The following is a 14,772-nucleotide window of genomic DNA, read 5'->3' on the forward strand; positions in this document are numbered from 1 at the left end:
TTTTCTGCCAGCCCTCGCTCACGTCGGTTGCAAATTCAGCAAGAGGGAGGTGTAGATGAAGATGACTCCCAGGAGAGAAACAGTCTGAGAGACTCTTAAACAAATGGGAACTGAGCAGCTTTGTTCTTCCCCTGGGGGTTTGGCTGTTAAATAAACTCGCCGATGAGTCTGGCTGCACGTGTGTGTTGGTGCAGAAGTGTGTTTATACGTGGGCTGGGTGTTGCTGGGTGTAAGCCACCAGGATGGCGTGCGTTGGGTGGAGCACTCCTTGACATAGCGATGCATGAGCAGCCTTGGCTGGCCTTGTCCTCCTTCCAGAGTTTGCATGGGTAGTTGTAGAAAAGAGAGAAGCTAACATGGCCTTTCCCCTCTTCTCCTTTCCCTCTCCAGGGTTCCACCTCAGCGGGACGGTAACGGAGCCGGCAACGGCGACAGAACCAGAGATGACCTACAAGGTGGCCATCAGCTTCGACCGCTGCAAAATCACCTCAGTGACATGCGGCTGTGGGAACAAGGACATTTTTTACTGTGCCCACGTCGTGGCGCTTTCACTGTACAGGATCCGCAAGCCGGACCAGGTCAAACTCCGTCTTCCCATCTCAGAGACCCTTTTCCAGATGAACAGGGACCAACTCCAGAAGTTTGTTCAGTATTTGATCACAGCACACCACACCGAGGTGCTGCCCACTGCCCAGAAGTTGGCTGATGAGATCCTGTCGTCCAACTCAGAGATCAACCAAGTGCATGGTAATTCCTCCCTCCTCCCTGGGTGGCTGGGCACTGATTCACTCTGTGTTTGAGGTTGGGGTGGTGGTTTCACACTGATGGTGTGACCTTTGTTTTGCCATGTTTGTCTGTTGCTGCACAGAGAGAGGTGGCAGTGTCAAACTGACATTACTGCATGTGTGTTGGGACCACATTGGTGTTGGCCACACTTGCCTGTTCTGCCCTCTGTTCTTCTTTATGTGTTTATCTGTCAAACACTGGCTTCAACAGGCAAGAAAAGGCAGAGCAGACAGGCTGGTGGTGCACAACGCGCAGCTCAGAGTAGGATGGAGAAGCCAAGGGTGGAGGAAGGGAGCACGTTTAGTCCCCAGCACAGAAGGACATGGTGCTGGGACCCTGAGGAGCGGGAGGTGCAATGGGGATGTGGCTCCTCCAGCGTGCGGGGACACAGTGTCAGCCCAGCCCTGCACGTTGCTAAGTCAGATGCGGCTGAGCCGGCGGGAGATAAAGCTTTAATCTCCATGGGTGTTAATTTGCCCACAATAAATGAGCGCCGCTGTCCTGACCTACTGCACAAAGGCAGCGGAGAGTTCTGAGGCTTTGTGTTTGGAAGATGCTTTTGACTTCCTCCCCTGGAAAGCACTGGCTGGGGGATGGTGCCTATCCCAGCCCTGCTTCAGTTGCCTGGTGGCCCAGGCTCCCTGGTATGTTGCCCTGAGGCTCCCTTCATCAGCCCAGGCTGGGTGCTCCCGCGATGTCTTTCCAAGGAGCCCAGGAGCTGAGGTTGCCCAGGGTCTGCAACAATGAGTCACTCCCCGCTGTGCCTGTCCCACCAGCTGTAGAGCGCAGATAATAAACACTTACCTGCCACGAAAGGGTGTTGCAGGGATTAACATATGTCTGTTAAGTGCTCTGAAGATAAAAAGCCCCATATGCAGCCTAAAATAGGATCTGAACTGGTTGCATCCACATGTAGAGGTGAGGCCAGGGGTCCACCTCCACCATAGGAGTGATGGCAGCTCTGATCTTAGATATTTTTCCCTCCCTCTATCTGGTCGTTCCTGCTCTGACCTTGGGAGAGGTTTTTGTCTCCTCCACTGGGGCACATCTGCTGCATGTGTGGTTGTGCTCTCAATTACTGGCTTATTTGGGGGGCTTCCTCTTTTTTGGTATTAAAGAATGAGGAGCTGTGGTACTGCAGGAATCTGGTGAGGTCCATTCCGTCCCTGAGCTGATGATCCACTCAGCTGAGGTTGAGCAAGATCCCTTCTTGGCCATTGTTTGAGCCTGCTTTCTCCTAAGCAGATTGAAGAAAAGCTTTTAAGGCTCTGAATATTTATTGCTCTGGAGTCAGCAAAATGCTGGTGATTGAGAGTCTTACAAAGATACAGATGTTGGCTCTGGTTCAATATCTGCTTCTTGTTTTTACAAGTGGTTTTAAAAAACAAAGCAAAAATTCTCTGTCCCTTCAGACTCGTGCAAATTCACTCACTCCAGCATGCGATTTTGAACTGACAGAGACACGTTGACTTACCCAGCAGAAGGTGGCACCTATCCGATACCCATATGGCTGCCTAGCCGGGGTCACAAGCGAGTTAAACGCCTCTGCAAGCAGGAGAACAGTCTCTTCTCATCCTGGGGGAGGATGCAGATCAGCCTTAGGATGATGATATGATCTAAAGATGATCTAAGATGATCTTGAGATAATCTAAAACTCATAGATGTTGCGCCCTGTGAAAAAGAAGGCTCAAAATCCCTCACATTCCAGTTCAGAGTGATGTTGTCTAGGGCTTCGGCTCTGAATCCTGGACAGTGTGTAAGCTTTGCCCTCCTCGTCCTGCTAGTGAAGCACAGCTGCAGTGCAACTGCACCGCAGAGCTACTTGAGCAACAAGCCCAGGGTGAGGAAGGGCTGCAGGTATGTGGGGCTGTGTATGCAAGAGCAATTTTGGGGGCTCCAGTTCAAGGAGATCCAAATTTTTCCTCCATCTTGCCCTTTTCAGCTGTGGTTCATACATTCATAGAGGGTCGATGATCCTGGGATTTGAAATTCTTCAAGGTATGCTTTACATAGAGCTTTGTGGGCCTATGTGCACATTTCTTGGCCATGTTTAGTTCAGACTTTTGGGGTCACACTTTCATTCACCTTGGGGTTGAGACCATGGTGATTTTTGGCAAGCCAACCTCTGCAGCGCAAACAGTAACCCACTGTGTGCATTGGACACCTGAGGTTATTACACCTTGGAGGAGGAACAGCCGCTCCAGAAATCCTATTTTTTCTTCCCCCCATTTCTTCTGAGAGGTCTGTTGAGCTTCAGATCAGTATCAGGTCTTCCCCACCTGCCTCTGGTCACCCAAAAGGCTGCTCCTTTCATGTCGATGGTGAGCACGTGGGATGGAGGAGCTGATTCTGCACCTTGGGAGCACTCTGGGCTGGCTGGGGAATGCCCCTTGTGCAAGGGGATCATCTGGTTTTGTGCTTTCAGGGCTGCTCCTTCTCCCCCTGCAGAGCCTGAATGGCAAAGAAAATTACAGGCCATTGTCTGGCGTGCTTGTCTCGGGGCATCAGAGCTTTGTTCCTTGCAGGAGTCTGTAGCCGCGGGCTGTGCACCGCATGCCGATCTTCCCGGCTGCCTTCCTAGAAGGAAATGCAAACTATCCAGTAATGATGGAGTCTCGGAGCGCAGCCAAGGCGCTCGCTCGTGTGTTCTCGAAGGATTCAATCCGAGCAGAGAGCCTAGGTGTGCCTGCTGCTCTGCTCCCCACTTGACCTCTGCCTGCTTAAGTGGGTCACGTTTCTGCTCTCGTAGCTGGCTGCAAAGGGCAGCGTGCTCACAGTGAGAGCGTCTCGCGTCTCTGACACCTCCACTCTCGGCATCTGAAGTAGCAGCTGGAGGGAGGAGACTGGGGTGGGTTTCAGTGCTGCGGTGTCCCCTCCCTGAGTGTATTCCTGCTTGGGGACAAAGTCAGTGGTATGACTGTCTGGCACGGAGCAAGGCTGCAAGGTTGTCATTGCACCAGCAAATGTGACTTGTGCTTGGCCTTTCCTGGTGGGGTGGCTGCTGGGGACAGCCAGGACCTGCAGCTGGAGAGCTTGGATCCAACAACCAGGCCTCCGACAGAGTGAGGAGCATCTGGTGGTGGCCACCTTGGCATCCTGCTCCCTCTGCTCTTCCGAGAGCATCAGCCCAGGGCTTGCGTTGGTTTGCTGTGGGGGCAGCCTGGCTTGGGAGAAGTGCAAGCTGAGGAAGTGGCTCAGGGCCACCAGCCATGGTGGGATGTGCTGGGGTGCAGCTTTGCCACTGAGGGAATCCATGGTCTACCACTTTGAAACATGGGAAGAGTATGTCCTTCTGAGGTGTAAATGAGGAACATCAAGCGATTGCTTTGGTGCAGTAAAGTATTGCAGAGAGGTATCAGAGAGGGCAAGGCTGTGAAAAAAAAGCTTGAAATGAAAATTGTAGGATGAGAGGCAGATTTCAGGGTCAAAAGCAAGCAATATGGAGGAGAGGGAACTTAGAAGCACTGATGAGACTTGACAGCAGCGCTGGGTTTCCTGCTCTCATAGGGTGGATCCAACACCCAGCAGCAGCAAGTGCGCAGGATCCAAGCCATCCAGCAGACTTGGGAGATGGCATTCATCTCCTCTTGTGTTTTGGTTCATGCTTGTAGGGAATGATTTGAATTTATTTTAAGAGGAAGACAGGATCAGTGTGGGGTGTACAGAAGGAAAGCTGCTGTCTCAGATACATCCTTTGAGCCTGATTGGGATGTCTGGGCTTTGGAGGCAAACATTGGATTATTCCTGAGGGCAAAAGCAGTCTGTGGCCAAGGAAGGAGAGGAGGCTGATGAAAACCACTGCAGGGCCAGAGCCAGTGGTCATTAAAATCTTTAATGAGAAGCTTGAAGACAGGAGAGGCAGCTCTGAGGACTGACAATGCCTGTGGGCCAACAAGATCCGGGGCTTAGAGGTGTCCTTCGGGCATCATTGGTGAAGTCTCCCCCTTCCTTGGGTAAGGAACAGGAGGTTTTGACAGGCCCGATGTTTGCAGATTGGTAACTTGCCCTGCTTGAGCAGCGCTTGGGCATGGCAGGGAGAGCTGCTGCCCTCAGCCCAGGAGATGTGGTCGGGGCTGTCTGCCCACCCCACGGAAATGCCAGTGGGTGACACAGTGTCTGTGGTGCTCAGCTGATACCGTCGAAAGGCTTGGGATGCTCTTCTCAGCCAGAAGTGGGAAAAGCCACAAAACCTCCACTGTGTCAAAGTGCAAGGGCAGCTCCCTCCAAGGACAAGCCAGCAGAGGGTCAGGGTGAATCACCAAGGGGCCTCTGTGGTCCTGCAGGGTCTCAGGAGCTTCCTTGGAGGAGAGGACCTTCAGAAAACTGAGTGGGAATGGTCCCTCAGGCTTTGACATGGGAAAACCAGATCTGCTTATGCAAAAACCATAGGGAGCCCTCTGCCTTATCTTTTCATTTCTGTCCCAGTTGTATTATTGCCCACCTTGAGCCCTTCTTTCAGCTCCTGGGCTAATACTGCCCTTCACCTGTTGGCCCATCTTGCTCCTTGTGCACGGCAAGTCACCTGCCAGGTCGGCCGTGCAGGAAGTCCCTGCCTGCCTGTCCTGTCGCACTGAGCCAGGGCTAATGTTTGAGGAGTCCTCAGGCGGTCTTTAACTTTGAGGTCATCCCATGACAGCATCTGCAGGGCAGCACCGCTAAATCTATTAGAATTCTGCCTTCCTGCTGGGGAGGAGGAGAAGGTCAGGTCTCCAGGGGATTCATGTCCCTGGTTGCTGAGCTGATGTGAATTTAAGGGAAAATAACACACCTGAGTGGTGGAGGGAAAGTCTCTGCCCTCAGCTCTTCCCCCTTGTCTTGTAGAGCTGCTGGGGTTGCCAAATGACCCCAAGAGCACATGTGGTGCTTGAGAAGCAGCTTCCAAAGATGGCTGGGCCCGATGCTGGTACCAGCTGGACCAGAGAGCTCTCAGCCACTGTGCTGGGAGCCAGTCCGGCTTCACTTGCCCCATTGCTGTCAGATGGGTATGAATTTTCAGGCCGCCCTGGAGGCTCCATCCAACCTGCCACCCCTTGAAAACGAGCCGGGAGCCTTGGCAGAGCTTGACTCCTTGCTTTGCTGCTATTTTTAATCCCTCGTTAGAGTTAATTTCCTTTCTGGTGCCTGGTTATTTTCTCTCCGAGGTTTTCTGCTGTTTGTTTATTTGTCCATGTCCTACCCACCCCCTGCCCCAAGCTGTTTCTCTCTGGACACCAGAGAGGCAGCCCGGAGGCGTTCAGCAACACCACCATGTGCAGTCATGAGATGGCCCTTGTGAACTGCTGCCACCACGGCCAGCCCTGCTCCGGGCGGCTGCGGCTCCACTGGCTGGCAGAGCCCTCCCCAGCACTGCCAACCTGGGACCAGCATGGCCAGACCCCAAGCCACCCACGGGTGCTGGGCACAGTCAACCGAGACGAGGGAGATGCTGGGGTGGCCACCTGCAACCCTGGGTTGCTTTTACCATCAGTTTATGAGCTCCAGGCGCTGGTTAAAAATAATATCCCTTTTTCTTTGTGTCACTGCTCCTGCTCCGGGTGAGATGCTCTGGGAGTGCTTTCCACACCACCTGGCAGATGTATCTCCCCTTCTTGGGTTCAGGAGCTTGGGTTTGGGATGCACCAATTCCTTGGCATGACCCATGAGGTCCCACCACCTCCTCAGCGCTGGAAACCACCTGCTTTCCAGTCCAGGAACACCTTTCATTTTCTTCATGTTGGGCAGCTAATTTCTGAGCAAGGTGTTGACTTTTCTGTGCCTGGCTTCACTATGTTTTCTAATTTGTCGATTTTTCCAGTCCTTACTTCTCAGTCTTTGTATCCACATGGAGAAGTCTCGCTTGGCTATCAAACAGTTAAACCCTGAGCCTGCAGCGAGGGGTGGGGGGGGGGGGCGGTTCTGCTTGGAGTGTGATGGATTGCATTTTTATCTGTTTCTATAGCCACTGTAAACGGGCTGATGAAACACTCTTTCCACTCAAGATGTGCAATGATGTTTCCTTAAATCTGAATCCGGCAGGACCAAGATCCGGCACATCTGAAACGGGGCTCTTTGGAGCAGGAATGCTGCTATATGAGAAATGTGTTACGCAGGCGCCGGGCTGTTTTACATGCCGTTCCCCGCTCCTTTGGAGCTGAGACATGGAATCACTCATCGGCTGCGTCACAGCATGCTGCTGCCGAAGCCCCCACGGTGTGAACGTTGGCAAGGGGAAGTGGACAAATCCTGCCATTAATATTTAAACCCGGCACAAATCCCGTTGTTTGCTCTTAAATGTTTATCCAGCTCCCCGGCGTAATTGGGCAGCCCGTTATCTGCTGGGTTGCGTTGCACATGTGGGAATCTGCTATTACAACCCTCTCTCTGAATCTTTTATAGGAGAGCAAAATACATTTACAAGCAAATTTGGGTTTTATTTGGAGGCGCGGGAGGCGCGTTACTAATTTGGCTGCGGCCCGAACCCCAACGTGCGAAGTGCTCAATGTGTTGCGTGGGAGGAGGAGGTTTTATTTAGCTGCACGCTTCTTTCCTCACTGCTTGGGCTTTCCATCGCTATGTGTGCGCAGCGAGCGCCGAGGGTAGCCCTGGGAACCCCAGAGAAATGCAGCCACTTTTTGCATCTTGCTAACTTCTTCACCTTTATCTGCCACAGCAGCCTTGGGAAAGGACCAAGGATGAGCTGAGCTTAGGCAGGATGGGTCACCCCAGGCATCCACACCCTCTTGGTCCCTATAGATGCAGCTAGGTGACCCTGTAGAGGCAGCTGAGATGACCTGGCTGGTCTGGATAGCTGCAGCAGCGAGCAGCGGGCGGGATGGTGGGGAGAAGGATATTAAGAGCACGAGCGTCTGGGATACCTCGGCGATGGGGCTGGATAAGCGCTCGTGGTAGACAGATTAGTCATCGGTTCCTGATAGGGGATAATCGCTGGCTTGTCTGCTCTTTATCTGTGAGATAAGGATGGGGTTGGGGGAGGGAAGGAAAAGGCACAGAAAAGCTGAGATGGCTAGGATGGACTGTCCCTGGTGTGGTGGTGGTGGTCCCTCATGGCTTACAGCAAGGCTTGGCCACTAGCATCAGGGGAGCAGGATCAGGACACGCATGGGGCTGTAGGGAAAAGCTCTCGTGCTCATCCAGGGGCCGTGATTTCCTTTCTGCTGCTTCAGCTCCCGTCCCCATTACGTGGTTGTGTCGACTATAAATTATTCTGCAGAGGGAGCAGCAGCATCCTGTCCCTTCAGCATGATGCAGGCCGTGCCTAGAGCTTGCTGGAATCACTCTTGGGCAGCGACTGTTAGCAGAAATTAAAGAAATTTTCTAAAGGACATTAAATACAAATAGCTGTATCTTACCAGGTCAGGAGCATTCTCAGCCTTTGCTGGAGGAGCAAAACCCCTCAGGTTGATGTCCTCTTGCTTACAAGCCAAGAAGAGACAGTCACCCTGCTGAGCAGGCATCCCAGAGCTTGATTTTCATGAATTGCATTTGAGCTCCTGGTTCAGCAATGTGTAGGGCTGGGCTGTGCACAGCATCCCAAGCTGTCTCTGCATGAAAGTGATGTCTGCTCCCCAACCAGGTCCCAGTTGAGTGGGGAAGACATCATTAAGATTTAGTTGGGAACGTGTTGGCTACAGCATCCCTTGTCTGTCCATGCAGCACCTCCCTCTTCCCGCCCTGACCCCCTTCCTTGCTCAAGAAGGAGAAGAGATGGGAGAAGCAGATTAAAGTGGAGCAGAGCATCTTCCAGCCATGCCCGTCCCTCTTTGGCACTGGTTTTCCCTGAGGAGTTTCTGCAGAGCAGGACTTAAGCGGGGAGCCAAAAAGCTGAGTTTTTGTTCCTTTTTGCACTTGTGGCTGCTCACTGGAGCGGTGCTGCCCTGTGCCCTGGGAGCCCAGGAAGCCGGGGCATTGGTGGGAGGTAGGGTAGCACTCAGGGGGAAAAATGGGAATTGAAAGGGACAAGACAAGGAGAGGTGGATCCAAGCTGTTGTTTAAACCACTTGTGGTTTTGGGTTTTTTTTGTTCACTGAAAGATGAAATACAGTCTGTGAAAACATGTGTGTGCCTGCCAAAGGCCCTACTCTGGTCACAGTTTGGTCTTTGAAGGATTATTGATCCTTTGCTCTTTCCAGCTGAGGATCTCTCCCAGGCAGGTGCACTGATGCACTGGGACTTGTCCCCTGTCCTAAAGCAAATGAAGGGCAGGATCAGGTGTTTAACCTGGGGCTCTGGAGCCCCCATACAGTGGTATCTTTGTTAGACTGTTTCTAATGTGGGGAAGAGCTTGCAGGAATTGGAGCTTTACTGATGCTTAAACAAACTGGTGATGTTGAGCAGGAGGAGGTGCACCCTGGGTGATCCCTGGAGCTGGGGAGCGCTCTGGACTCTGCAGCTGCGCTGCCTGCACCCCCAGGGCCTTGGAGGAAGGTGGATCCCTGCTCTTCCTCAGCCTCTCTTCATGTGGGGCACAGAGGGAGGGGGGCTGGGCATTAGCCCTGTGGTCAGGATCCCACCTGATGGCTGCTGCCACCACTGTGGAAGGAGAGCATGATGCTGCCAGTTGGGGCTCACTGCCTGGGAATCTGGTTGGTTTTCCCTTGCCTGAGCTGATAAAACAGAGGTGGGTCTGCTTCTTGCTGGCGGGACTGCTGACCCTGCTGCTGTAAACACAGTTGTCTCTTTTCTGCTCCTTTCCCATTCCCCTAGGTGCTCCTGACCCCACTGCTGGGGCCAGCATCGATGACGAGAACTGCTGGCACTTGGACGAGGAACAGGTCCGAGAGCAGGTGAAGCTGTTCCTATCTCAGGGAGGGTACTACGGCTCGGGAAAACAGCTCAACTCCATGTTTGCCAAGGTGAGGAGAAGCCAGCTGCTCTCTCCCCTCTCTGCTCGACGTGTCACGTAGCCGGCAGCTCACTGGCTGCCCTGGCAGGGTGCCCGTCACAGCTGGGAATCTCTGCTCCAGTGCCTTCTCTCCCGGTCGCGGAGCAGGCGGTTGTAATCCAGGCTCTGGGTCAGGCCTGGGTTGTCTCGCCTGCTCTCCTGGCAGGTCTCTTCCTCCCACATGATGGGCTTGCCGTGATCCCTGCGCGAGGGAGGGCTTTCCCCCATCTCCCCATCAGCACGGTGTGGGGAAGGCCAACCCTGCAGAGCCTACCGAGACCATGGAGAAGTGGCACCTATGGGCTCTTCTCTTCCTTTGCAGAAGGACCTTGTTTTCATGTTCTTGATTGCTTGGTCCTCTTCAAGCCTAGGCTATAGCTGCTACTCAGTTGGATTCCAAGCAGCCATGTCACAGTCACTGCATGAGTGTTATAATGTATGACTATACATGATACACACATATATATGTATATATTTACAGTCTGGACCCCCAGACTGAGGGAGCTGTGGGTTGCCAGCCAGGTGACTGTGTCCTAAACACCCCCGAGGGACCATGGTTTCTCTCACCAAAGACCTTCTCTCTGTCCTTCCCAGGTCCGGGAGATGCTGCGCATGAGGGACTCCAACGGGGCCAGGATGCTGACGTTGATAACGGAGCAGTTCATGGCTGATCCTCGGCTCTCCCTCTGGAGGCAGCAGGGGACAGGCATAACGGAGAAATGCCGGCAGCTCTGGGATGAGCTGGGTAAGGGTCACTGCCTTGCAAAGAGCAGCAGCAGGCTGGCCTGGGCTGCCAGGCCACCAGACCTTGTCTCAGGGGCCTTTGGGGTTTTTTTGGGGGCAGAGGCCCTGAGAGATGCCAGGAGTTTACTCTGATCTCCTGCTGGGAAATACTGGCAGGACAGCTGGATCAGGCCCAAACTACACAGTTCAACACCTTAAACCAGCCCCTCTTCTGCAAAGGGGGTTGAGGATGATTGGTGTGCAGAGTGTGGCTGGTCTCATACTTGCAGCAGCCTGATGTTTGGTGTGCTGCCCTGAAGCCTTTGCGAGGGAGGATGGAGGGGCTGGTGAGCCTCAGGGGCTGGATGTAGCCTGGATGTGGAAGTGCTCCCGCTCCAGAGCGCGAAAGGCAGATTCTCAAGTCTCATCCCACCTAACAGATTTCTGCCTGCTCTGGTGCATGTTTTCAGGGTGAGGGGGGCCAGGGTGGCCAGCACAGAGCCTGGCTTTAAGGGAAATAAAGTTCTGGGTAGTTCTAGCTAAGCACCTTAGACACTGGCTCAGCTGGCTGGCACCATAATATCATGAGAATAAAACATTTAGATGACGTGGGCCCAGAGAGGTTGGTTATGTGGTGGAGTTAACCCAGCAGTTCTGGGCTTTCCTGGACATCTGGGATCTTGGGTAAATAGTTTGACTTGTGCCATAGTTTTATGAGTGAGTTTGAGCTGCTCTGCAGCCTGCTGGTAGGAGATGCTGTGTAAGGGCAAGGGTTCATGGGCTGGGACCAAAGAGATGTTGTAGAGCTGGAAGAAGGATGAAGGTGGTCCAGGGTCTGGAGCACCTGAAACTAACTGCAGCTGGGATCACAGACCCTTCTACCAAGTGCCCAACAAATGCAAACATAGCCGTGAGACTGGAGAGCCTGGCCAAACTGTGCAGACAAGGGCTGGGCAGGGGTAGGATGTCTTGCTTCTGTGTGAAGGTCCCTGGATGGAAATAACCACATAGGCTCTGGAGAGCTCATCTGTGCTTGCTTGCCAAGAAGTTATTTCTAGGATTTTGGGATGCTGCAGCTAGATGGTTGGGTATGCAAGGATCCTGGAGAGGTGGCCAAATCCATCAAGCCAGAATTTCCACACGGAAGAAAGCAAACACATCAGTGAAATGTGGATGGATGTGTGTCTGGGCAGGCCTGGTCGCAGGAAGCAATTTGCCCAGAATTACAGATTATTTGGCTAGATTTCAAACCTGCTATCCAAGCCGAGAACTCTCCCTCCCTTCCTACATACACAACAGGGGAGTGGTTGGATTTCAGTCCTGGCTTAACCATGCAGACCAGGTTGGTGCATGTAGTTTGGTTCGGCAGAGTGGGAGGAGACGACAGCACGTCCCCATCAGCAGATGGCAAGGTGGCTGGGGAACGTCAGGGCCCTGGATCAGTGTGACAGCAGGTGAAGCATGGTGCCAGCCAACGCGCGTCAGAGCGAGTGGCTCACCTTGTGTAGGCATGTCGCACGGGAGGGTCTAGGCCTCTCCATGCTGGGGAGAAGCCCCTGTGGAGGACACAGTGATGGTCCAAGAAGTGGCTTCAGGGCAGGATGGGCATGGACTGTACTCAAAGCAGGGATTATTCCCCCCATTTTACAGAAGCCTTTTTTATTTGGCCTTGGGCAGCTTTTGCTGTAGGAACATAGCATCCCTCTGAAGGAGGGGTGGAGGCACAGAGGAACCAGAGCTGCAGTGCTGTTCCAGAATATCAGCAACACAGAGAGATGTCCGAAACCATCACTGGGTGGGTAATGGTAGCTGGGGTGTGTGGGGCGATGAAGGCACGTTGTCCGACCGCCTGTGGGCTGCGGATGCCAAAGCTGCCCAGTGTTACTGCTGCTGCCAAGGGGAGGGATGAGGGGCCTGTTGCCAGCTGCTGCAGGAAGCCCCAGCACAGACCGCATTCCCCTGCCACGTGGAAGAGAAAAATGGGCCTCACAGAAATTATTTTGGGCACGTGTTTAATAATTAATCATTGATTTTAGCAAAGACTGCATCACAGACTTGCATGGGATTGGAAGAAGATCAGCCTTAAAGAAGATTGTGGATTTATGCTGGGGAAAATGTAAAGGATTTTGCAGGATTTCAGAGTTTTAAAAAAAATAATAAAAAGGGCATCATTTGCTTGATCGTGTGCTGCCAACTGAACATCTATTGCCCCGTCTGCTGGGGAGCCAAAGGAAAGACCTGCTGGATGGAGAGCTCTGCGGCGTGGGAGTATTTGCCCTGGCGCATTAGTACTTACGATTAAAGCCTAATTACAAAAAATAGACGAAAAACCAGCTGAAGTGCAGCCTGACCTTAATCTGCCTGGAGACGGGTTTATTTATCTCGGCCACTTGTTTACAGTGGGGAATTTCAACAGATTAAGCCGGGGAGCGACCCTGTGGGAAAGAGGAGAATTTCTTTGATGGTTTGGAAACTCGGGCGCGGGATTGGAGTGCCTGTCCTCTCCGGGGCCAGGACCGCTGGGCTGGGAAGACTCCAAACCCCCCACCCCCCTGCACCCAGCTCCGTCATCAAAAAGCATTTTTGTTTAGAGGCTTAGCTTAATCATGATCTGCCGCTTTGTTCCCTGGTTAACCTCCAGCTATCAGAAAGTTCACATGAAGGTTTCTGCAGCATGTGAACAGACACGGAGTCTGACCCGGCATGGCGTTTCGGCTCAGGACAGGAGTCACTTGTGCTGTCAGCTGATGTTACTTGACCATAGGGCTCAGAAAACCCCTCTTTTCCATCTCCCAGATAACTATTGCAGCTGAGACGGATGTGAATCCCTCTTCCCTCCTTGTCCCCACCTCCCCACCACATCTTCCCTTCTGCAGGGGAGCCCAGGGGCACAGCGTTTTGGCAGGCAAGGGATGCCTCGGAGGGCTCCCAGAAATAGGCTGCAAAGTCATGAGGCTTCCAAGGATCACATCTTAGCTGAGCTGTGGGAGCCAAAAATCCAGCGGGCGCATCCCATTCCTGGGGGCGGTGGAGCTGGAGCACCAGGCCTCATTACCGCCTGTAGCCGAGCCACTCTGTGCACCATCAGAGGCCTGAGCTGAAATTGCTGGAGGCTGCTTTTTGCCTAAGCAGCCCCAGAGCAGGTGAAGAGGGACAGTGAGAACAGGCAGGAGTGCTGGTGGGAAGGGGATGTCCGAAACCAGTCAGAGCCCTGGGATTTCCAACACCAGGAGCCAAGTGCAGGATTTAGCTCATGGCTGCCTGAGGAGGTGGGGAGTTTTATGCCCTTGGGGTGGCAGCGGGCAGGTGACCCACCACTCAGATGAGGGGCAGTAACCACAGCCTTAAGGAAGACTCATTTTCTGGAGCTGAGACCTGATTTTTTCAAATGCACTGTGTCTGTGCAGCCCCATGGAGTCTGCAGGAGCCTGGGAGCAGGTAGCACAGACCTGCTTTGGGAGGGATGGGCCCCCAAAGCCCCTAAAGAGATGGCTCTTCACTTGCACGTGCATTAATCACTGATGTTGCAGCTCAGAAGTCTTATTGCCCCCTGTTCATCAGAAAGGAGTGAAGTTTTGGTGTGGCTTCCTGGGAGCAGTGGAGCTGAGACATGGGTGGAGCTGGACCAGGCAATGGCTACTTTGAATATTTGCTGATCTTCTGTGCCTAGGGTTGCTTTTCCCATGCCCTTTCCTGGATGTAATGCTGCTGCCATCTGCGTTGTGATGCCGAGATGTCTCTCTTGCCAAGCTAAGCCACTCCAAGAAGCCGGACGTGCACAGCCTCCATGCCTTATTAATTATTTGGTTTGAACCAAACATGTTCACAAGTCCCAACTGGTAGAGGACAGGTCCTGGGAGATGCATGCCAGAAGCACCGCCAAAGCTCAGCTATAACCCAGAGGAGTGGGGAGATGCCAGAGTGGAGCCGGAGTCAGGACATTGCTGCTCAGCCTGGTTTTGGCTCATGCTGCCTGGAAAAGGGACCAGCTTCTCCAGCTGCCTCTGTCAGAGGTGCAGCCTCGCTTGGGGCTGTTTGGCTTGACAGCATGGCTGTGCAGCTGGGAGCTGCCACACAAAACACAGCGAGCGAGGGAAGTGGTTTGGGCACGTGGAGGAGTCCCCTCACTGTGCCGCGGAGCTGTGTTGGGTGATGTTGTCCTGTTGCTGGCTGTCACTTTGGAATGGGAATTTTGGTGCTGGGAGTGATGGAGAGGTGGGGGAGAGCAGCTGGCTGGGCCGGGAGAAGGAAGGTGCTTCAGATCTCTGCTGGGCCCATGGAGAAGGGGCAGGGGAGGTTGTTTCTGTGGGAGGCTGAGCTGTCCCACAGGTGTGGCAGGATCTGACACAGGCAGAGAAAGGAGCAGCATGGGCTGCTCAGCC

General features: G+C 53.4%; 1 protein-coding gene across 1 annotated transcript in view; it reads left to right on the forward strand.

The window, feature by feature from the left end:
* The window catches only part of ZSWIM5 (zinc finger SWIM-type containing 5), a 101,252-nt gene that overhangs the window by 70,179 nt on the left and 16,301 nt on the right, over positions 1-14,772 (forward strand). Inside the window, exons 2-4 of the mRNA XM_074876186.1 lie at positions 391-747; positions 9,490-9,638; positions 10,262-10,412. Coding sequence (XP_074732287.1) covers positions 391-747; positions 9,490-9,638; positions 10,262-10,412 — 657 coding nt within the window. The remainder of the gene's footprint in view (positions 1-390; positions 748-9,489; positions 9,639-10,261; positions 10,413-14,772) is intronic.

This window comes from Strix uralensis, chromosome 8 (assembly GCF_047716275.1).
Source record: "Strix uralensis isolate ZFMK-TIS-50842 chromosome 8, bStrUra1, whole genome shotgun sequence".
In the NCBI taxonomy this organism is placed as follows: Eukaryota; Metazoa; Chordata; class Aves; order Strigiformes; family Strigidae; genus Strix; species Strix uralensis.